General features: G+C 37.4%; 4 protein-coding genes across 4 annotated transcripts in view; 1 reads left to right on the forward strand and 3 right to left on the reverse strand.

Annotated features, from left to right (window-relative positions):
- The window catches only part of LOC132561126 (neuroguidin-like), a 37,763-nt gene extending 23,355 nt beyond the window's left edge, over nt 1–14,408 (reverse strand). The window contains exons 1-2 of the mRNA XM_060225855.1: nt 14,390–14,408; nt 11,855–11,968 (exon numbers count right to left, since the gene is read on the reverse strand). The gene's annotated coding sequence lies outside the window, so the exon portion shown is untranslated. The remainder of the gene's footprint in view (nt 1–11,854; nt 11,969–14,389) is intronic.
- Nucleotides 6,186–7,175, reverse strand: LOC132561108 (uncharacterized protein K02A2.6-like). The gene has a single exon (XM_060225839.1). It carries the CDS (start codon nt 7,173–7,175, stop codon nt 6,186–6,188), a length of 990 nt encoding a protein of 329 aa, XP_060081822.1.
- LOC132561109 (uncharacterized protein K02A2.6-like) lies at nt 7,216–9,438 on the reverse strand. Its single transcript, XM_060225840.1, has one exon. The coding sequence runs from the start codon at nt 9,436–9,438 to the stop codon at nt 7,216–7,218; it is 2,223 nt and encodes a 740-aa protein (XP_060081823.1).
- Nucleotides 14,409–18,718: 4,310 nt separating the features above from the next.
- On the forward strand, nt 18,719–20,656 carry LOC132561128 (solute carrier family 52, riboflavin transporter, member 3-B-like). The gene is made up of 2 exons (XM_060225859.1): nt 18,719–19,960; nt 20,459–20,656. The coding sequence occupies exons 1-2, from the start codon at nt 18,719–18,721 to the stop codon at nt 20,654–20,656; spliced, it is 1,440 nt and encodes a 479-aa protein (XP_060081842.1).
- Nucleotides 20,657–24,264: the final 3,608 nt, after the last annotated feature.

The following is a 24,264-nucleotide window of genomic DNA, read 5'->3' on the forward strand; positions in this document are numbered from 1 at the left end:
AGACCACACAGTGATAGACTATACAGACCATACAGTGATAGACCACACTGTGATAGACCATATAGACCACACAGTGATAGACCATGCAGTGATAGACCACACAGTGATAGACTATACAGACAATACAGTGATAGACTATACAGACCATACAGTGATAGACCATACAGTGATAGACCACAACAGTGATAGACCACATAGTGATAGACCATACAGTGATAGACTATACAGACCATACAGTGATAGATCACACAGTGATAGACTATACAGACAATACAGTGATAGACCACACAGTGATAGACTATACAGACCATACAGTGATAGACCACACAGTGATAGACTATACAGACCACACAGTGATAGACTATACAGACCATACAGTGATAGACCACACAGTGATAGACTATACAGACCATACAGTGATAGACCAAACTGTGATAGACAGTGATAGATCACACATACAGTGATAGACCACCCATACAGTGATAGACACACAGTGATAGATAGACCATACAGTGATAGACCACACAGTGATAGACTATACAGACCATACAGTGATAGACTATACAGACCATACAGTGATAGATCACACAGTGATAGACTATACAGACCATACAGTGATAGACCACACAGTGACAGAGGCCATACAGTGATAGACCATACAGTGATAGACCACACAGTGATAGACTATACAGACAATACAGTGATAGACTATACAGACCATACAGTGATAGACTATACAGACCATACAGTGATAGACCACACAGTGATAGACTATACAGACCATACAGTGATAGGCCACACAGTGACAGAGGCCATACAGTGATAGACCACAACAGTGATAGACCACATAGTGATAGACCATACAGTGATAGACTATACAGACCATACAGTGATAGACCATACAGTGATAGACTATACAGACCATACAGTGATAGACCAAACTGTGATAGACTATACAGACCATACAGTGATAGATCACACAGTGATAGACTATACAGTGATAGACCACACAGTGATAGACTATACAGACCATACAGTGATAGACCACACAGTGATAGACTATACAGACCATACAGTGATAGACCACACAGTGATAGACTATACAGACCATACAGTGATAGACTATACAGACCATACAGTGATAGATCACACAGTGATAGACCACACAGTGATAGACTATACAGACCATACAGTGATAGACCACACAGTGATAGACTATACAGACCATACAGTGATAGACTATACAGACCATACAGTGATAGACCACACAGTGATAGACTATACAGACCATACAGTGATAGACCACACTGTGATAGACTATACAGACCACACAGTGATAGACTATACAGACCATACAGTGATAGGCCACACAGTGACAGAGGCCATACAGTGATAGACCATACAGTGATAGACCACATAGTGATAGACCATACAGTGATAGACTATACAGACCATACAGTGATAGACCAAACTGTGATAGACTATACAGACCATACAGTGATAGATCACACAATGATAGACTATACAGACAATACAGTGATAGACCACACTGTGATAGACTATACAGTGATAGACCACACAGTGATAGACTATACAGACCATACAGTGATAGACCACACAGTGATAGACTATACAGACCATACAGTGATAGACCATACAGACCATACAGTGATAGACCAAACTGTGATAGACTATACAGACCATACAGTGATAGATCACACAGTGATAGACTATACAGATCATACAGTGATAGACTATACAGACCATACAGTGATAGACTATACAGACCATACAGTGATAGACTATACAGACCATACAGTGATAGACCACACAGTGATAGACTATACAGACCATACAGTGATAGACTATACAGACCATACAGTGATAGACTATACAGACCATACAGTGATAGACCACACAGTGATAGACTATACAGACCATACAGTGATAGACCACACTGTGATAGACCATATAGAGATAGACAGTGATAGACATACAGACATACAGTAGACTATAGACCATACAGTGATAGATACACACAGTGATATACAGTGATAGACCACACAGTGATAGACTATACAGACAATACAGTGATAGACTATACAGACCATACAGTGATAGACTATACACAGTGATAGACCATATAGACCATACAGTGATAGACCATATAGACCATACAGTTAGACCATATAGTGATAGACCACACAGTGATAGACCATACAGTTAGACCACACAGTGATAGACCATATAAACCACACAGTGATAGACCATACAGTGATAGACCACAACACTGATAGACCACATAGTGATAGTCACAGTGATAGACCACACAGTGATAGACCATACAGTGATAGACCACACAGTGATAGTCACACAGTGATAGACCACACAGTGATAGACCACACAGTGATAGACCATACAGTTAGACCACACAGTGATAGACCATATAGACCACACAGTGATAGACCATACAGTTAGACCACACAGTGATAGACCATATAGACCACACAGTGATAGACCATATAGACCACACAGTGATAGACCATATAGACCACACAGTGATAGACCATATAGACTATACAGATCATACAGTGATAGGCCACACAGTGATAGACTATACAGATAGACTATACAGACCATACAGTGATAGACCATATAGACCACACAGTGATAGACCATATAGACCACACAGTGATAGACCATATAGATCACACAGTGATAGACCATACCGTGATAGACCATATAGACTACACAGTGATAGACCATACAGTGATAGACTATACAGATCATACAGTGATAGGCCACACAGTGATAGACTATACAGACCATACAGTGATAGGCCACACAGTGACAGAGGCCATACAGTGATAGACCACAGAGTGATAGACCATACAGTGATAGACCATACCGTGATAGACCATACCGTGATGGACCATGTAGTGAAAGTCATGCACTTTCAAATTATGAATAAAATGGTATGCAAACACCATACATACCTGTACCATGTAACTAAAGACACAGAACTGCATTAAATTTCTTTGAAAATGGAATCCAACAAAAACCTATATGTGATTACCCTGGCCATGCAGATCTACAGCAATACCTACGCAGTATTTTAATGTGATTTACAATTGACGCAGATTGCAAACCTCTATACTTATATCATTACACGTAACGAAACTTAACTTATGTATATATACATTTACGGGAGCCGGTTAGTGCCAATTTTTTCATGAGTTAAATTTTTTTAAAGTCGTAATTACGACTTAGCATGTCGTAATTACGACTAAACATCTCGTAATTACGACAAAACATCTCGTAATTACAACTTAGTTATCTCGATATTACGACATAATTATCTAGTAATTACGACTTAGTTATCTCGTATTTACGACATACTCTGTCGTAATTCCGATTACGTTATCTCGTATTTACGACTTAACTATCTCATAATTACGACTTTGTTATCTTGTTATTACAACTTAGTCATCTTGTGATATTACGACAAAGACCGAACTGCTTTGCGGCAATGTTTACTTCCGTCAAATGGTAAGTTTATGCAAACATGTATACTTTTTCTTTTTCCTTCAGGGCTGGGGAACCTCCCGATGCCATCGGTCAAAAACACGTGTGTGAGTCGACGGAAGTAAACATTGCCGCAAAACAGTTCGGTAACAAACTTCCTTCCGCGCTAATCCAAGATGTATAAACGAATGTGATAGAATGTATAGTATTGTAACAATGTATATATTTGTTTGTCTGTCTCAGTAACAGTATTTCATAATAACTACATATATGTATATCTTTCTTTACACTTTCTTTCAATAAGGCTCTAGAAATGTTTTGCATAATAGAACCATCTATAGTGGAACTGGTTGATTGTCAATGACCAGGCATTACAGTTCAGAGGGTGCTGTGTTTAAACCTCAGTCTTCTGCGTTATTTAGCTCCATTTTGAAACTGGCCCATGTGATTTGGTCAAGGAATAAATAAAAAAATCTTCTGACAGGTACAAAGATAAAGGTTCTGCTGTCACTGTGATGTTAATAGTGAAACTGAGCAGTTTTAGCAGCATATAGATGTTGTTGATGGTAAATTGTGCTTAAAAAAATTTAAGATAAAAGCCAGAAGCAGTTTTTACACATCTAAATTGAAATATGAAAAGATGTCCATGACTCGGAAGTTTTATTTATCTTGAAATATTGAATAATGTCAATAAATGCTGATAATTTTATTACATTAAAAGTAAGCTATGAAAAAATTTACCAGGTTTACCTGATCTTTGGTCTGTATAAGCTGATGACATTTAGACTACTTTACACCAAAGCTAGGAACAAAGTGAAAAAACTAGTGCGAAATGCAAAGAAAGATATGGAAAGAAACAGCTGAGAAGATGAATTCAAACCCAAAGACTTTCTGGAAGTATGCAAATTCAAAAACTAAGACTAAATCTGGGATTGCGGAGCTTCATGTCATGGAAAACAACAAAGTTAAGTACGTCGCAAAGAGTGACCAAGAAAAAGCAGAGACGCTGGTTGACTATACTTCACAAGTGTATTCACCAATGAGCCAGAGATTCCAAAACTTCCAGGAAAGACAATAAAGATAAGTTTTGAGGACCAGGAAGTTACAGAAGAAGAAATCGAGAAGAATATCAAGGATCTTAATTAAAACAAACCGCAGGGTCCTGACAATTTACACCCAAGGCTGCTAAAGGAAGTAAAAGATGTCATTATTAGGCCACTGAAAATTATCTTTAATCAGTCATTAGAAGGAGGAGAGATACCAAATGTTTGGAAAGAAGCAAGAGTTACAGCCATCTATATGACATACATGAAGATTAAATGAATAAAATGTAACAGTTAGATTGATATTTCTTTTTCATAATTACACTAATGAGTTTTCATAATTACACTAATGGGTTTTCATAATTACAATATTTGGTTTTCATAATTACATTAATTGGTTAAGTAAAAAGTGGTAAAACAAAAATTGTCTAGATTTATCCCTGCAAGGCGGAATGCACCATACATATAGATATTGCAAATTATTTATTATTAATTATTTTTTTTAGGACATACATGCTATGTGGAATTTCCCATCACAATCCGACCTCTTTTATTCGTATAGAATTTTAAACTCGCATTATATGAAATAGTATTTTTTGACCGTTTTTGATCAATGTGAAACTATAATATTATAACTAAGATCATTTAACACCACAATTATTACACTAAAAGCAATTTAATGCCCAAATTCTACCTTTACACCACTCGATTTTGCCCGATTCTATCCGATCCTGTAAATCGTCTTTCGGTCCTGTGCGGCACATCACGTTATGTGAAAAGAACATAATAGCTTTTTTGGCCATTTTTTTATCAATAAGAAATTATAATATTCTAACTAAGGTCATTTAACACCACAATTATTACAATAAAAACAATTTAATGCCCAGATTCTACATATAAACCGTCAGATTCTGCCCGATCCTGTAAATCGTCTTTCGGTTTTTTCCGGCCAATACAGACATGAGTGTTTTATGTAATGCGTCTTCATTTTTCCTTATAAATTGTTCATAATGTTTAACATATGATGGTATTAATGCACTGATATTGTTTTTAATATATTTAAAATCTCTTTAAAATTATAAATTAGCTACAGTAAGAACGAACTCTGAAAAATAAAAAATTTCGAGATATTTAACGTTGTTTGAAAATTCGTTAAAATCATTAAAACATTGTTGTATATTCAAAACGTGACGCCATGCTGACTGCTAGCCAAATTCCTCTTATTACCTCTCGAGACCGGAGAGTTCCAGTCATACATTACGTCATACATTACATCTTTCCTTTCATAGAAAAATAGTTGGATCATTTCCAAAGCATTATTCTGATCAACTGAAAATACACATTTTTAAGTAAAGAATTTTAAGTAAAATTTGTTTCTTTACTGTTATCATAATATTGAATTGATAGTTACTAAATTTACTCATGAAGTTATAATAAACACTAATGTACATGTTATGAGTAATATAAAGTCAATTAACCATGTCAATGAGATAATTTCACTATTAACCTGAAAAAGAACATTGAGTCTTGTATGAAACCTAACTGAACCAGTCTTTCAAAACTAAAACACTAACTGAACTAGTTGTCTTTTAAACTTGAAACTCGTTAACACAAAATCTATTGAACAAAGTCTTTGAATCTTGCTGGCGTTTTGATAATCCTTCCAGAACTGGATAGGCGTGGACTATCCAAAACTGATGTAGGTGGAAGTTGGTTTTGCATGGCCTGACGGGTTTCCTGTGACATATTGCTATCCTGGATGGATGTTTTTGTAGCCAAAGTTTGCTTGGACGGTTGATTACTGGGCGGCCAGCAATGTAAATTAAGGTCAGCTGGTTCTTGGTCCAAGTCTGCCTTTGACCTGGTTGGTCGTAGATGTCTGCGGTTTCGCCGGTATGCCCGATTTCCTGATCGGATTACATAGGACCTTGGGGTCTTATGTTTCTCAATTACTGTTCCATGTTTCCATTCAGATCTACATGTATTTGGATGTTGTTGTAACAGGACCTGGTCTCCAGGGCTCAGTGGTTGTAGACCTCCACTGGCATGTCGATCATAACTTTGTTGTTGTTTTTTCTGGCGTTTTACCAGTTGTTCCCGCACCTTATCAAATGCTTCAGCCTTGAGTAATGGTAATGACGTCGGTATTGTAGTTTTCAATCTTCTTCCAAGGAACATTTGAGCTGGTGAAAGTCCAACTTCATCAATATTAGAGTTCCGATATTCTAATAAGGCCAGATATGGGTCATTTGATTTCTTCAGTAAGCGTTTGACGGTTTGAACCGTTCTCTCAGCTTGCCCATTTGACTGTGGATAATGTGGACTTGAAGTAGCATGTTCAAACTGGTACTGCTGTGAGAACTGTTTAAATTCAAAGCTAGCAAATTGGGGTCCATTGTCACTGATTACTAAATCAGGTATACCATACTTTGCCATTTGACTTTTCATGTGACTGATGACACACTTTGCGGTAGTAGATTCAAGTCTCACAATTTCTGGCCATTTTGAAAAATAATCCACGGTCAGTAGGTACGATTCATTATTGTAGTCAAACAGGTCCACACCTATTTTAGACCATGGCCTAATGGGCAACTCTGTCGCGATCATTGGCTCCTTATGGTTTGCGTTATTATGCTTGGCACATATCTCACGAGTTGACTCGGTCCTCAATTTCTCGTGACATGCCTAGCCAGAACAGTATGTCCCTTGCTCTGTTCTTACATTTCACTACACCAAGATGAGAAGAGTGAATAAGGTCCAACATTTCTTTTTTCATAGACCTGGGCACTACGAGTTTATGAGATTTGTACATAAGCCCATCAATGCACGATATTTCATCGCGAAAGGTCCAATATGAACGTAGCTCAGCTGGTACGTCCACCTTGTTGTCTGGCCATCCGTACAGAACAATATCCTGTAACTTCTGTAACTCATCATCTGTAGCTGTAGCCTCTTTGAGTTGTTTGTATTTTTCTGGTGAAACAGGTAAATATGCAGTCAGATGAATTTCATTAACCTGTAAGTCTGGAACCAAAACTTCTTTTGTTTCTTTCAAGTATGCACGACTCAGATGGTCTGCTAAAAACATGAGCTTTCCTGGCTTGTAAACGACTTCCACATCATAACGTTGCATAGCTAATAACAATCTCTGTAACCTCGGAGGTGTTTGTAGAATTGGTTTTTTGAATATTGCCTGTAGGGGTCTGTGGTCTGACTCCACGGTAACTTGTCGCCCATACACGTATTCATGAAATTTCTCGCAACCAAACAGAATTGCCAACGTTTCTTTTTCTATTTGTGAGTATTTTTGCTGTGTAGTGGTGAGTGCCCTCGAGGCATATGCGACCGGTTTTTCCTCTTGTACCAGAACAGCACCTAGCCCTTTGCTACTGGCATCCACTGAGAGGGTAAGTGGTTTACTGCTATCATAGAACTGTAGTACAGGTGCAGCTGAAACCATCTGTATTAGAGTTTGAAACGCTTCTTCCTGTTGTTTCTCCCAATGCCATTCAGTCTTTTTCTCAAGAAGACTTCGTAGTGGTGCACTGACCTCTGCTAGTCTTGGTAAAAACTTATGTAGGTACTGCACGAAACCCATTAGGGTTTGGAGCTCTTTTACATTGATTGGTTTCTCCATATTTTGTACTGCTCTCACCTTCTCGGGGTCAGGTTTCACCCCATTCTTAGTCAATAAATGTCCCACATAGGTGACCTCTGTCTGACCTATTACACACTTGTCTTGGCCAAGTTTTACATTGTACTCACGTGCCCGTTCCAGCACTCTCTGTAGCCTGTGATCATGTTCCTCTTTGGTGGTTCCCCATACCAATATATCATCAACTATGGCTTCTGTCCCTTCAAGGTCTGATACCATTTCTGTTATTACCCGTTGAAATACTTCGGGGGCTGACTTGACTCCAAAGGGCAGCCGGGTGAACCGGTACTTTCCAATTGGAGAGTTAAAGGTACACAACTTTGAGCTGTACTCGTCCAATTTTAACTGCCAAAATCCTGAAGTAAGATCTAATTTACTGAAAATCTTAGCTCCGGGCATCCTTGAAACCACCTCCTCAATAGTTTTGAGTGGAAAATGTTCTCGTTGTATAGCTCTATTCAGATCACACGGGTCAATACATAACCTCAGTTTCCCATTAGGTTTCAGGACTGTCACAAGGGAGTTAACCCATTCAGTGGGTTCTTCCTGTTTTACTATAACTCCCAGGTTCTCCATGCGGTCCAGTTCATCTTTGACTTTATCTCTGAGCGATATAGGTACTCTCCTTGGGGGGTGTACTACTGGCGTAACAGATTTATCAAGCTTAATGGAGTGCTCTCCTGGCAAGCATCCTAGTCCTGAGAATAGGTCCTCGAATCCTTCATCAATCCCTGCGGGTACTTTTCCTGCTGAAGTTTGTATTGAGTGTATCCGTTTAATGAGACCTAGTTCCTGGCAAGTAGAAGCTCCTAATACTGCTTGAGCGTTCATGTCAACAACATAGAACTGTACTTTCTGTTCAGGCTTGTTTTTATAGGAACACATCATATGTGTTGTTCCGATACACTTTATCTGATGCCCTGAATATGAACGTAGCGGTGTTTTACATGGCTGTAGTTGCTTGTTGCTCAACTTTTCATACAGTCTCCTCGACAACACATTACATTTGGCCTCTGTATCTAACTGAAATGTTACTGGGTGTTCGTTGACAACTACAGTTTCTACCCACTCTGAATTCTCGACATTGTTTACATCCAGACTTTCACTTATCATTCCGACGAAAAGTTCATCTTCTGTATCAATTTCAACCACATTACAGTTTTTCTGAGGATTGTTCTTACCTTTTGCTAAACATGCAGTAGCGAAGTGGTTCATTTTGCCACATTTCATGCATTTTTTTCCGAATGCAGGGCAATTCCTTGGTGGATGTTGTCTCGCACACTTTCTGCACGTTTTGTCACCATTGCGGTTAGTGATCTCCCTTGTATCTGGGCGGCGCGTTCGAGTACTTCGCTGACGACGCATTCGGTTTACACTTTTGACTCTGGTCTTTCTTGATCGCGTTTACCGATTTTTCCATTTTCTGTAACTGAGTTTTTGACAACTCACAAGTTCTTGCAAAATTTACTGCAGTATCTAAGGTTAAATCTGAACCCTCGTTGATACATTTCTCTCGGACTTTGTGATCCAGCGTGCCAAATACAATTGCATCACGAATCATATTATCTTTCTCCTGATACGCACAGTCTCTGGCCAACAAATGTAAATCTGTAAGAAACTGTTCAAATGTTTCCCCTTCTCGTTGTGTTCTACACTGGAACTTGTATCTAGAGAATATCTTGTTTGTTTTTGGACGAACATGTGCTTCAAACTTTTCAGTTAATGCCGTGAGTGATTTTTTTTCATCATTTGTCAGTGTCCATGTGGTATATATGTCCCTACCTTTGTTTCCTACCCAAATCATGAGGTAGTTGCATCTTTCTTCCTCGTTTTTCTTTGAAAGTGGTCCTTTAAACCAAAAGTCAACGTGGTTTTTAAATGTTTCCCATGCCACCACGAGGTCGGGCGCATCCCAATCCATTTTTGGCGTTCCTTGTGTGTTTCCTGTATCCATTTTGATTTCTCTGTATTCTTCTATGTCTCTTTCAACTTTTTACATTGAAATATACTGTTGATCCTTTATCATGTGGACGATGTTGTCCGATTCAGGTTCTGACACCATGTTGTATATTCAAAACGTGACGCCATGCTGACTGCTAGCCAAATTCCTCTTATTACCTCTCGAGACCGGAGAGTTCCAGTCATACGTCATACATTACAAACATAACTATTCTGTCCGATCCTGCCCGATCGTGTTAATCGTCTGACCTCATTTGTTTCGTAACCTCTCTTGTCTCATGCGGTATCCTGTGCATCAAGCATCTTGTGTAGCAAGTATCAGCAGAGACGTATATATCACATCAGGTAAGCGGAAAAACCCGAAATCAGGAAATAACTCGTCCTCGACCGGTTGATCGACTCACCTTGACAGCGGTACGCGCACATGTCCCAAGTTAAACAATAACACAGGCACTCGATAAGATAACTCACGACGTATCCATACAGATATACACTTGCTAAAACATTCCTAAAATAGACTACGTGACAATATTATGGATGCAGGTCCCTGATGAGGGAGACTTACTTCCGTATATATCAAAGTGGGAGTGTTTATCAAAAAGTTTATGCATATGCCCTCTCGTTCTACTACCAATATCGCGCTGAAACATATTCCTAGTCACTCTGGGATCATACAAGTTTTTTTTACAATCTTGAACGCGTGTATTAGGTCTCCTCGCATGCGAGTGCTTCAGGGTTGGCAAATTTAGTCTCTGCAGGTGCTCTGTATGTGTCATGATTTTAAAGCCAGGTGTCATCATGGTAGAACGCCTCAATTCAATTAGATCAATATATTTGCTCATATAGGGATCCCATACACTGGAGGCATATTCTAAATGCAGTCTAACAAGTGATTTAAACAAAAGTTTGAACATATTTTCATCCGGAAACGTAAAAGTTCATCTGATAAGACCAACTATACTGTTGGCTTTGTTAACATTTAACTGAATAAGTGTCCTAAAATTTAGATCTTCATCTATGTTTACACCAATATCTTTTTCACATGTTGTGCTCTCTAGCTCTATTCTCTTTCCCAGTGCGTCAAGCATTGAGTACTTTCTAATAGAGTTATTTTGTTATTCAATAGAAATCACTTTTACATTTATTTGGATGAAATTTGAGAAGCCATCTTGAAGATCAATCTTTGAGTTTGTTAATATCTTCCTATAGAATCTCAATATCCTGCTTGTCCTCAGTTTCTCTGTATAATTTGGTGTCGTCTGTGAAGAGGGGAGATGGTGAATCTGTAATTTCTGGTAAATCATTAATAAAGATAACAAATAAAAAGTGGTCGTAGGACAGCTCTATCAATGCTATCTGATCTAGTTGACCTGATATGGAATATGCTGGATGTGTCCAGGTGAGTAGTCTGGGTGGTAACTGCCCCAGCTGCATGTACCAGGTGTTAAACTGGTTTGAGGAATGTGGTCACATGTAAAAGGTGACAGGACATAGGACATGAACACAAGCACATGGCACTTCACAACTGACAACACAAATATAGAGAATGGCACAGGACTGGACTTATGAGACAATTAATGCAGACTAAACTAATAACACTTATTAATTACTTTACTGAACACGACTTACAAAACTTCTACTTTCCATAACTTTAATTAAAAAACCAACTTACTGAAGTAATCTTTATTGTTAACAACTTGATGATATAATTGCTGGTGTGGAATCCTGGACAGACTGTCTCTGCCACATACACCCCCTCAAGGTTGAATGATTTCCCGGCATTCCCCTGCAGAATACAAGCAGAAAATAGTCATTTGATATCATATATATAAAAAAATATATAACAGGCAACTACTCATTATTTAACAGAATGTCCAACAGGCAATTATTAACTCGGACCAAAGTCTGCTGGTTGACCAGGCAACCACAAGTAATTAGCTTCTCTAAGAACACCGCTTTCTGTTTCCATTCAGGCTCAACAACTTTATTTGGATGTATTTGGGTATACTAGGGTATATTTGGTTATGATTTGGCTGTATTTGGGTATATTTTGGGAAAGATTTTGGTGTATTTGGGTATATTTGGGTGTATTTGGGTAAATCGTCACGCCGATATCCAGAGTCCCCAGCATGTTCAACGGGGTATGAATAAATCATTCAGTCTTGCCGTTTCCCATAGGGTGATAGGGGGAGGTCTTAGACTTTTCAATCCAAGTCAAAGCACACAATTCTGTAATAACTTTTCGGACAAAGTTCGCACCTTGATCGGAATGGAGTCGCTGGGGGAAGCCATAGTGGACCATGAAGTTTCGGAAAAAAACATCTTCAGTAGTTTTGGCTGTCTGATTCTTCGTAGGAAAAGCTTCAGCATACCTGGAGAAATGGTCGGTGACTACAAGAATGTGTTGATATCCTCCAACTGAAGTTTCCAATGACAAATAGTCCATGCAGACTAATTCCATGGATTGTCTAGATGTAATGCTGACCATGGGGGTTCTGTCCACTGGGGTGACTTCCACCAGAGACATCTTAGACAATTCCTAATCCATTTCTCTATATGAGTGAACATATTCGGCCAATAGAAATGATCCCTAACCAGACTCATGGTTCGGTTCCTTCGTGGGTGTCCAGCATCAGTATGTAGTTCCTGGAGGGCACGCTCCTGGTAAACGGACACCGACTGCGTTCCCTCTAGAGTTTTACCCAATGTAGGACTCCATGCTTAAAATGAAAACTGGAGAAGTTCTTGAACAACAGTGCTGCATTCTCCTGTGTCTGAGGAATATCCTTCCATTTAGGCTTAACTCCTCTCTTCACTGCTGACATCCAAGCCAATAGTATGGGATCCTGCTCCTGTCACTTACATCAGTCACAAAAGTCCAACTCAGCTCATTGGATTGCTCTAAGGCATTTACAGCATCATTGCAGACAGACTGCAGCTTCCGATGATAGGCTCTGTAGTGATGGATGCGCATAGAGCTTTGATGGTATCACAGCTATAGGCTCCATTCCAGGCTCAGACTCCGTTGCAGGCAAGTGAGACAAAGTGTCAGTGTCTACATTGCTGGCTTAGGGTTGATACTGTATGTCGAAGTTATATGTCGATAGTTCAGCAAACCAACTATATCCGGTGGCATCTAGTTTAGCTGTGGTTAGCACGTACATTGACAGATTGTTGTTGGTCAGTACAGTAAATTTCCTGGCTCCATACAAGTAGTCCTTAAATTTTTTGGAAACTGCCTACTTCAAGGCCAAGAATTCCAGATGGTGCACAGGGAAGTTACGTTCAGCTTTGATAAGACCCCTGCTGGCATAGGCGATAATCTTCTATTACCTTCTTTTTCCTGGTACAGAATGGCACCCTGTCCATCTTGAGATGCATCAGTGTGTAACTCGAATGGAAGACCGTAGTCCGCATAACCAAGAATAGGTGGTGTAGTCAGGGCTTGCCTTAACATCTGTATTGCTGACTCTTGTCTTTCTCCTCATTCCCATGCTTTCTGTGTCGAGTTCCGATTCCTCTTACATCTTTTAGGGCCAGTATTAATTTCTTATTTCAAAATATTTTATTGTCAATACATATACAATACAATAATTGAATTTACAAAAGAAAGTACAGTATACATGTATTAACAAAAGGAATTGGACAACAGGCTTATAGCCTATATAGGCTTATAGCCTATATATATATATATATATAATATAATATTGATATAATATAATAATATAATATGTAATATAGCCCGTATTCATGAAACCATTCTAATGCTCAAGCATGAATTTTGTGCTCAAGCTTTATGTCTTGTTTAAGTTTAAAACTGATAAATAAAGCTGATTTTGCCAAAGATTTAAAAACAATTTTGAAAAGACTTCAAGTCAAAGCTATATTTAATGTTTATATTTGACATTTGTATTATTTTATATGATTTGTAAAAATTTGAATTATAAAAAAGTTTGCTTGAGCACAAAATCTATGCTTTAACTATTTCCAATATCTGTATCACCATGGGAGAGAATATCATCAAAGTACGAAATGACCTTGGTACCCTGGGTAAAGTCAATCTTGTTGACAAAGTTGTCAAAGTTGAGTTGTCTTTCACTAAGTCTGCTGGAGGCTCTAACTTCTCAATGTTTACAGGCTGTAGTTCACACAACACTGCACCTGGCGCTATAGTGACGGTCTGCATCGAGAGATAAGATATACTTACCGGCACTGGTCCCATCTCTCTATAGTGGTAGTTGACAACAGTACGGTAAATGTTGAGGTCAGGCTCCCAGGCTGAATCCCTACAGGACTGTAACAAGGCACAAGACTTCGGTTATGGCCGAGGCTTGTCGACATATCCTGTCACCACTACCTGTTGGTTAGGATGTATGGTAACGCTTCGATGATCCCCATTCTTAACAAGGCCAAATCCGTGATGCATCTTATTCAGCGAATGGGGTAGAGTGCACTGCTTCTGCACGAGGTCAAGCACATGTAAACAGAAGGCCTGCCCTTAATCCCAGCAAACACTAGCCGCTTTATATTGGTGGGATGAATGGAGGGTATCCATTATGTCTTGTTCCTTGTGTTTCTCCTGTACAAGGCTAAGGAGTTGATGTCGTCAGACGGTATAGGCATTCTAATTGGTTCCGTTGAACTAAGCAATCCATGATTTCTGATTTAGGTTTACCTGCACAGTGGGGTTTTCCTCTTTAGAATCATCACTAGCATTGCTACTATATTCTTCCTTGATGTATGGGGGTGGGGGATCGGGGTCACCAGCAGTTAGTACACCTTCCTGTTTCAGTAACAATCCTCGACTGTAGTTCTTCCTTATTGGTAGTCTTCAGATTTACTCCAAGTTTATAAAAGAATTCCTTCATAGATTCTTCCTTAGATATAGCAGGATTACCGTCCTCAACACCTGCCCTTGACTCCCAGTAGCTAGGTTGATGGTTAAAATGTTTTCAGACAACAATGAAAAAACAAATACGAAAACAAAGTCCAATCCGAGTCATTAGCTGTGAAGAGAAGAAAAACAAATGTAACCAACTCAAGAATGATGTAAAAAAAATGACACGGTTGAAACAAAATAAAATGCAAATGGAATATGAGAGAAAAACAAGGAAAACAAAATTGTAGGAATTACCGCCCATTGTCCTGAAGGAGCACCTTAATGATTACCTCCCCTTACCAGGTAAGGGTCCATTATGGTTTTCTGATGAGTACTAAACTTCAGGTTAGATAACCCTACCAAGTGATACACTGTACTGCAGGTCACAGTGCTTGCAATCACTAATTAGACTGGCTGAAATGGAACGCATATATATACATGCAGTCAAATGAAGTTGTAATATAAAATGATTGGCACACTGGAAGTTAACCAATACACATTCACACTGAACATTTAAAACGAGATCAAATATATAACACTGAACATGTAAACATAAGATGAGAGTGAGAATAAATACCAGCCTGTTAATAAAGTAGAGGGTAAGACACACACTTCAGAGCTGAACCCCTAAATAACACCAGGTATGAAAAATGCTATCGGTCCCGTTACAACTAACCAGTGTAGAAAAAAAGTTGAATTCACAAAAATAAACTGCTACAGCAAACATAATGGTTTGCATACATTTAGATGGAAAGATTCAAGTCTAATATGGTATTTCTGACGTTACTGTCGTCCTGGATGGATTACACGATGTCAAATAGTCGCAATAGTCCGAAGTAACTAGGTGGAATGTTTATAACGCACTGGGTGTTTCCTACTTTCGGTTTGAAGCTTGCACTTCCGATATTACCTTGACGTTAACATACACACGTGGTAGTCATAACCCCAGGTCTCCGATGAGCAAGCAAGTTTACGCGTCACCTTACAAGATGTCATATCGGTGACAGGAATCACACATCAATAAAGTTAGAAAGTAGGATAAGACGGGAAATACTGTGTCTTTATAACCTTTCTCAGCAGCGTTTGCAGTGGTAACGATCACTGATCAAGCTAACAGTTGCTGTCAGCTAAACTTGCGTCTATGATAACACAATATAGGTGCAAGATAGATTCCTTTCAGATACGGATCAATTATTCTACTTGTAATAAAAGCTGGTTTAAGTTCATGATTTCATCTTTTACTCAGTCACTTACTGCGGGACTGAACTCCAGCGCCTCTGTCCCACGTTAGGCGCCAATGCAACAGAGGTCATTATTTATTTCAATGCCTCCGCTAGGAATCGAACCAGGGAACGCTGGTTTACTAGTCAGATGCTCAACCAATCAAGCCAAAGAGAAGTTCTCTCGAGCCGAGTGGTATATTGCGGATAGCACTTTACCAGGGTTACATACTCCCCCTCCAGGAAATAACTTGTCCTCGAGTTTCCAGGGGTTACAGCGATGCTGGTGGGGCATGGCTAAGTAATGTTCTAGGGCCCCATGTTGGGCACCAATGAAACGGGTGGGGATTTGGGATGAGGTACGACTCAACTGAGCATCTCAAGTTCACAGGTTTATTGAGTTCTGACAAAATAACACCTCTACCAAGGCGACAATGCTTCCATTCCCTACTTGCTTAGGTAATGGTTAAATATGATATCTGATCTAGTCAACCTGATATGGAATATGCTTGATGTGTCCAGGTGCTTAGTCTGGGCAGTAACTGTCCCGACTGCATGTACCAGGTGTTAAACAGGTTTGAGGAATGTGGTCACATGACAGGTAGAGGTTAATGTAGAAGGTCACAGGTGCCAGGACAAAGGACATAAACACAAGCACATGGCACTTCACAATTGACAACACAAATGTAGACAGTGACACAGGACAATTAACGCAGACTAAACTAATTACACTTATTAATTACTTTACTGAACACGACTTACAAAACTACTACTTTCCATAACTTTAATCAAAAACGTACTTTATTAATAACAACTTGATAATATAATTGTTGGTGCGGAAACCTGGACAGTCTGTCTGCCACATTATATTTTTATGATCCTAATTGCGGCGTGGTCGCTGATTATGAGGTAGATGTATACGGCAGATACTGTTGAGAAAACAGACAGTCAGAGGTTAAGTTTCTTTCGTCTTTATTTGTCCGTGGTCAGGGTATAGAGTGACACCCCCCCCTTTTTTTTTTACAATTTTATAAGAATAATATTGGTACAATCAATTGAAAATTGAAAAATACAAAGCCAAAAGTTAAATTAACCTTATAAAATTTCCATGAACAAATTATTATTTAAAATACCAAGAGATATCTGAACCATAAAAATATAAAAGAAAAATATACAACATACAGTTAATAAATTAAGCATATTGATGAGACCTGAGTGACCTGACAGACAACACGTGTTGTTGTTTACAATCGACCACTTCCGGTTTGTGACCGGAAGTGCTAAGCAAGTTGAAATCTATTTCCGTATTTTAGTATATACCTGTTACCTACGCTGCCTATTATAATCTCTTTTGTAAACATTACCTATACTGACTATACAGGAGTTTACAAAAATACTACTTTAAACTCATAATCTGATTAATGACAATGAGAATCTCAAATATGAAAATTAATTTAATATCAATTCACACAGAAAATAATTGCAATCGCTTCCAAACTGAAGTTAAAACTATTTCTGAATTGTACTGATTCAATACGCTATACTAGCCTTACAGCTCTTTTACAGTGGCACCCAACAAAATCTCACAAGTTGAGGTATTTTGAGTCTTGGGTTGAGATTTAGGAAATCTGAAGAAAAACAGGTGGAGAAGTGTTATGGGAATAGGTCTGTGTGGCTTGTATGCTCAATTGCTGGAATGGGGCGATTATCACCCCGAAGACCTGAGTTAATTCCTGGATGGGAGAAATATGTATATGCCATGTTGTGTTACAATAGAAAAGGTAAAAATATTCACATTCCTGCTGAGTGCCCACACAGGAGTTGAACTCAGGTATTCAGCATGATAATCCAAAGCTCTACCAACTGAACCAAAGAAGTATGCGCCATCAGCAGAGTGACAAATCTAGAGAGTGTTTAAAGCTCTAAACACAAGCCACTCTGACCAACTCCTTTACAACTATATGTAAGGACAATATATGTACGCTAAAGATAAATGACTAGCCGTAAAACGAGACCTTAAGTAAACATTAATCAGTATTTTGTACGTGTATAATTTACCTAAACGGAAAAAAGACCTAGCCTAATTTGATTTGTGGTTGAACCGAATAAAAAAAACAAAGCCATGGCTAGTTCATCGAACATGGTCCCAATCATTTACACATACTCTATACATTAATTATTATTGCTATTATGATAACGTATAATGGTGTATGGTACGAGATCATTTGATTAATTAAAATTGAATTATTCATGAAAAAAATGAAATGGAAAAAAAAGCTCTTAATATTTTTTGGCGTTTTAATTGTAATTATAATTGCATATCATTTTAACATTTATTAATTTTCCCTATACAATTGTACTAGTATATGCAGGTTAATAGACCTTTTAATTTATATACATTGTATGTTGCAGTACAACAAGACCAAAGCCGTTCAATATGGGGAAAGGAAAGAATCTGTTGAGATGTGGAGAAATCAATATTTTTGTGTATTTTGTTGTTGCCATGTTTGGTGTCGGATCTTGGGTTGCTGTAAATGGATTATGGGTAGAGCTTCCAGTGATGGTTCCACATCTACCAGAGGGCTGGAAATTGCCTTCCTATTTGACTGTGATCATCCAGCTAGCCAATATTGGACCAATTCTTGTTATATTGGCATATACATGTTCCAAGGATTCCTTGAATGAGAAGGTTATTGTGTACGTTATTCTCACAGTTGGTACAATAGCTTGCCTACTTCTAGCGTATTTTTGGCAGACTACTTCATACATTGTGGGAGAGGAGCATAGCACAGCATTGCTGATTTTGCAATTTTTCCTTGCTTGTGTTGACTGTACATCATCGGTATTGTTCTTGCCATTCATGTCATTGTTTCGAGTCGAGTATATGACGGGGTATTTCATTGGAGAGGGTTTGAGTGGATTAATTCCTAGTATAGTTGCCCTTGGACAGGGAGTGGGGAAAATGACATGCGAAAATGTTTCAGTTGTGAACATGACAACAAATATTTCTTATTACGAAATTCAAGCAATATATCATGAACCTTCATTTCCAGTGAAGGATTTCTTCTTTTTTCTTTTTGCAATGATGATAATGAGTGGATTAGCTTTTACCTCGCTGAATAAACTTCCTATCTGCAAGCGAGAGCACGTGATTGAATACGTCATGGAAAACAAAGAAGAAGCCAGTAGTCTTAGCAGCACCAGTGACGGTCATATTGAACTGTCCAGTGATCACACTCAGGAGAACAGCGACAACAATCCCACAAATGTAGGTCATTCCAATTCTGAACTGGTCCTGAGCAGTAAGAAGAAGCCCTGTCTTACTATTTGCCCAGATGGTTCTTACACTTTGCCTGTTCAGTCACTCCGTAAGGAAATGTATTTTTATTACCTGGTTCTCACTGCATGGATCAACGCTTTTAGTAACGGTGTGTTGCCTTCTGTCCAGACCTATTCCTGTCTCCCCTATGGCAACAATGCTTACCATTTAGCTGTTACATTATCAAGTATAGCAAATCCTTTGGCTTGTTTTATAGCCTTTTTACTGCCAGTTGCCACCTGTGTTGTCATCAATGTGTTCACTGTCTTAGGAACATGCTTGGCAGGTTTTATATTGGTGACAGCTGTCAAAAGTCCCACACCATTGTTCCAAGATAGTGAAACTGGAGCAGCCATAGTGGTAAGTTATTTTTTGAGATATCCTGTGTCCTGCATGATTGATTGAAAATCAGACCATCTGAACTTCATCAGTTTTATTGTTCAATATCTGTTTACCTGATGTTGATATTCGCTGAATTTTGTTTTAAAAATTATGACATTTATCAAAGTAATTGTTCCGCAAAGAAATATAGCTCCAAACTTAAACGGATATGACAGATTTTATAAATTTCATAAATAATAAATAAACTTGTTGATTACAGCATATCAAATCACTGATTCCAACAGTTATTTATAGTGTTAAACGCCATGTTCAAGTAAATTGAGAAAGTAATTCTGTCCAATCAATGAACTTGGTAAAATACAGATGATGTTTCGTCACTTCAAAATTAAATATGTGTGGCAGGTGTGAAAAGTGAAGATGGAAGATGAATCAAGAAACTGCATAAACTAAGTCTAAGAGTTTTCATTATGTGTTCTGAAGTATTTTATTGAAATTTTTTTTATCGTTTTGTTTCAGGTTTTGGCCTGGGTCCTTTTTACATCACTGATGACCTTTTCAAAGGTTTCCATAGCAACGCTCTTCAGGAGAGAAGGAAAGAAAGCTTTGTTTTGGTGTGGGGCTGTGACTCAGATGGGATCAGTTGTTGGTGCTATTGTAACATATATATTAGTCAATGTGATTATGATTTTTGAAAGTGCTCCAGCATGTTCATGAACTCGAGGTTTTCGAAAATAACAAATATAGGAAAACATCGTATATGTATTTTAGTGGCAAATACTGATGTAAAATTATTTTGTGCCTTAATAAGCTTGCATTCATATAGAAATTGCATTAGATGCATGAAGATTTTATACTTCTCATTTAAACAGATTTAAAAACTAGCTAGTTATTATATGCATAAAGATTAAGTTAAACACTTCTTATAGAAACAGATAATCACAAAAAAGAGTTCCGCTGTAAGTTCAAAGTTGATCTGTGGTTTGTTTTCACACACACACACACACACACACACACACACACACACACACACATATAATGAAAAGAAAAGTATTGTAGCATTTGGCAGTCCGGTCACACTTCATTTTCAATAATTTTCCTTGAAGAACACTATCCAATTAACCTTAAATGTTGGTCAGCAGGTGGATCTTAAGGGATATGATTATAAAATAAGGATTAAAGGTAATGGTTGATTAAATAATTGACAACTCTCCTCATAATAAATGTATATTTATACACATATCAGTGATCACGTTTGCGATCCTTAAGGAGAAAATACTGATTAACAAGCCAAGGTGATGATAGATTGAAGAATGTGTTTTATAAAAAATTTGGATCCGTAAGGAGAATATAATGTTTAATTTTCATGAGGTTCCTTTTTTTCCTGGCTTCTTTATGGTCATACTATGAAGCCATTTTGTGATAGGCAGCCATCATATGTTGTGTATTGTAGATAGTTCGGTTTACTTGTTCGTTTAATTCTAATGTAGCAGAAAAAAATTTTGTCTACACACATCAAGCAGATCTGTGATCAAAGATGATGATCAGTATGTCCAATTTTTCATGTAACTAAATTGAAATGATAAATACTAAATAACATCCATGTTTAGAATCTTCATTAATTTAAAATTTAGAGAAATATTTTCAGACTTTTTCTCAGACTTTCAAAAATTTTGTACAATGAATTTAAAGATTCTGGAGTTGTGTATTTGACCTGTAAAATGTACCTACCGGTACAATGGATTTGATTTACAGGAATAGTATACAGTTACTGATACAGAGGTAATATATAGTCAGTGTCTTAAAATATTAACTTAATTTATTGATGGTTAATTAAGGCTATTGTGAGCCAGTTTGTTCTTTCTGTCCTAACCCAAAATGCAGACACTGACTGTATTCTATTTATTCTGCAATTTTTATTGAAAATCCAGACTATCAAAACTTATACAGTTTGTTGTTAGTTTACTGAATACTGATCATGACATGACACTAAATCGTGTCTAATGATGTACACCAAAATAATTCCTCAGTGTGGAAATGTTTTCAAACTTTAATGAATATAATAGCAATTTTGTGAATTTTGGTCAAATACCTTGTTCATTACTATAAACTAATTCCCTTATTTAAACTCTTATTTAGGATTTTTATTATAGTAAATAAATCAGAAATTAATTCTCAATGAATTTATACTTTTTGTCTGTAAATACCAAATACAGCAAAAATATATGTGATATGTATATTCTGAAAATAGCAACACCATGCCCAATTACAGTGAATATGTAAATAAGTTGAATGTACTGTAACAAGTATGGTATCTAAAAGAGTTTCTTGTAGATATGTGGATTGGGAAATGAGTACGGTATGAATGTTTGTGAATTTTATAGCCAAACTCTAATGCACTAAAATACTAAAATGACATAAATGAAAAAAAAAGAAGAAAAACTTCAATAGGTTTCTTAAATCACATGCAAATGGATTAGAATTGAGGAGTTTTGTTATCCCATGATCAATTAATCAGGCAAATCTTATAGAAAACAGACTCTTCTCTGTCAAACTCAAAATGGTTTTAGTTTATATCTGTAGTCTCCATCGTCACATCACAATATGATCTATGAGTGTGTGGCATGGTTTCATTACCTAAAGCTGATTTTTCATGTGTAATATTAAAAAATATTACAATAATATTAATACCAAGGAAACATGATGATAAGTAATATATCTTTATATAAATATTGGTTATTTAAAAGTATCCCCAAAATTAAGTTTGACTCTGATTTATGTCTAATAGTTATCAAGTATCATCCTTTATGCACAAATATGTTTTCAGTGGTGATAAATTCATTAAGAAATTATTTCCGTGAATAAAATAATCATTACAACTTCTTAAACAAAATTGAAGGTAGGACAATTTTTTTGCCATTTTGAAGAATTTCATTTGTTTGTCACTGGAAAGAAATCATATTCCTAGGCCTCCTTGGAACATTAAACATATTTTGATCTTATATGGAAAAGAATTTATTTTCTGTGAAGTTTTGTGGGTAAACATTATGCTTTATTAATTTTGCCTGTGTAAATTAAAAAAATGTCTTGACCAAAAAATCGGTTAGAATTGAAGGATTTGAATTGTATCATTTTACTGAAAACTATTTAGAATATTGTGATTTATTTTCAATTGAAGTTGATATCTATGATATACTTATTGGTTTACTTTTTTGCAGTTAGATTATTATTGGTTATCTTGGTGTGTCTACATAAGTTTTTGATGTAAGTTCCCCACCAACAAGTTTGAGATATATAGATCTGTCCATTCCTAATATCACTGGATCATCCTATATGTGTAATTTGATTCCTTTGTTTTTGGTTTTTATACGGGACGTATTATGGTATGGCGTTGTCTGTTCGTTCGTCCGTACGTCCGTCCGTTGTAAACTTTCCTTGTCAGGGCCATAAATTTGTGAGTCCTTGGTCTATTGTCACCATACTTTCGTACACATGTATGTGTAGAGATGCCGGAGTGTCGCATTTCTGAGTTATTCCCCCTTTGTTGATTTTTCGTAAACTTCCCTTGTTAGTATATAGTGTATGTAAATACTGTATTAGCTAAAACTTCCCCAAATGATATTAAGATTATTCCAAGACATCTTAGTTATTCAGTCAAATACTGTCGAAGACTGGCTGTTATTGTTGAATATATAAAACAGATAAGCCATTATTTTTCCAATGGACCTTTGCTTGCTTTGACTTTCCCCTGACTGCAATAAACCAGACATTAGACATTTTTGCTGACAGATCAACACAAAACTTCAGCCTGTCAAAATGTTTAATATCTGATGTAGGAGCTGCAGGAAACACAAACATATATATTCTTTGCATCTCATCAATGATAAAAAGTTTGTTGATAAAAAAAACTTGTGGGGATAATATAGAAATGTCAGGAAAGCCAGAGAAAAATAGTCGTTCATCCCTTTATAAGTGAGATGAAGGGGTATCAACAATCATGGAAGATGATTATGTGAAAAACACAAAATCTTTGATCTTGCTTGCCAAATAAATAATCTCATCGTTCAGACTGTGATGCCCGAATCTCATATTCAAGGAGTGAAATATGCTTGTTGTTTCGCGTGTTTTTCTTCTTGTACCCCCAAAAAAGTTTGTTAATACGTGTGTTGGTGGGGGGAGAGAGAGAGAGAGAGAGAGAGAGAGAGAGAGAGAGAGAGAGAGAGGGAGAGAGAGAGAGAGAGAGGGGATGGGGAGGGAGAGGGGATGGGGAGGGAGAGGGAGGGGAAGGGAGAGAGAGAAAGAGAGGCGGGGTACTTAAGACCTAT

This window comes from Ylistrum balloti, unplaced genomic scaffold, assembly GCF_031769215.1.
Source record: "Ylistrum balloti isolate Yb309-2 unplaced genomic scaffold, AGI_CSIRO_Ybal_v1 Utg371148, whole genome shotgun sequence".
Taxonomy (NCBI): domain Eukaryota; kingdom Metazoa; phylum Mollusca; class Bivalvia; order Pectinida; family Pectinidae; genus Ylistrum; species Ylistrum balloti.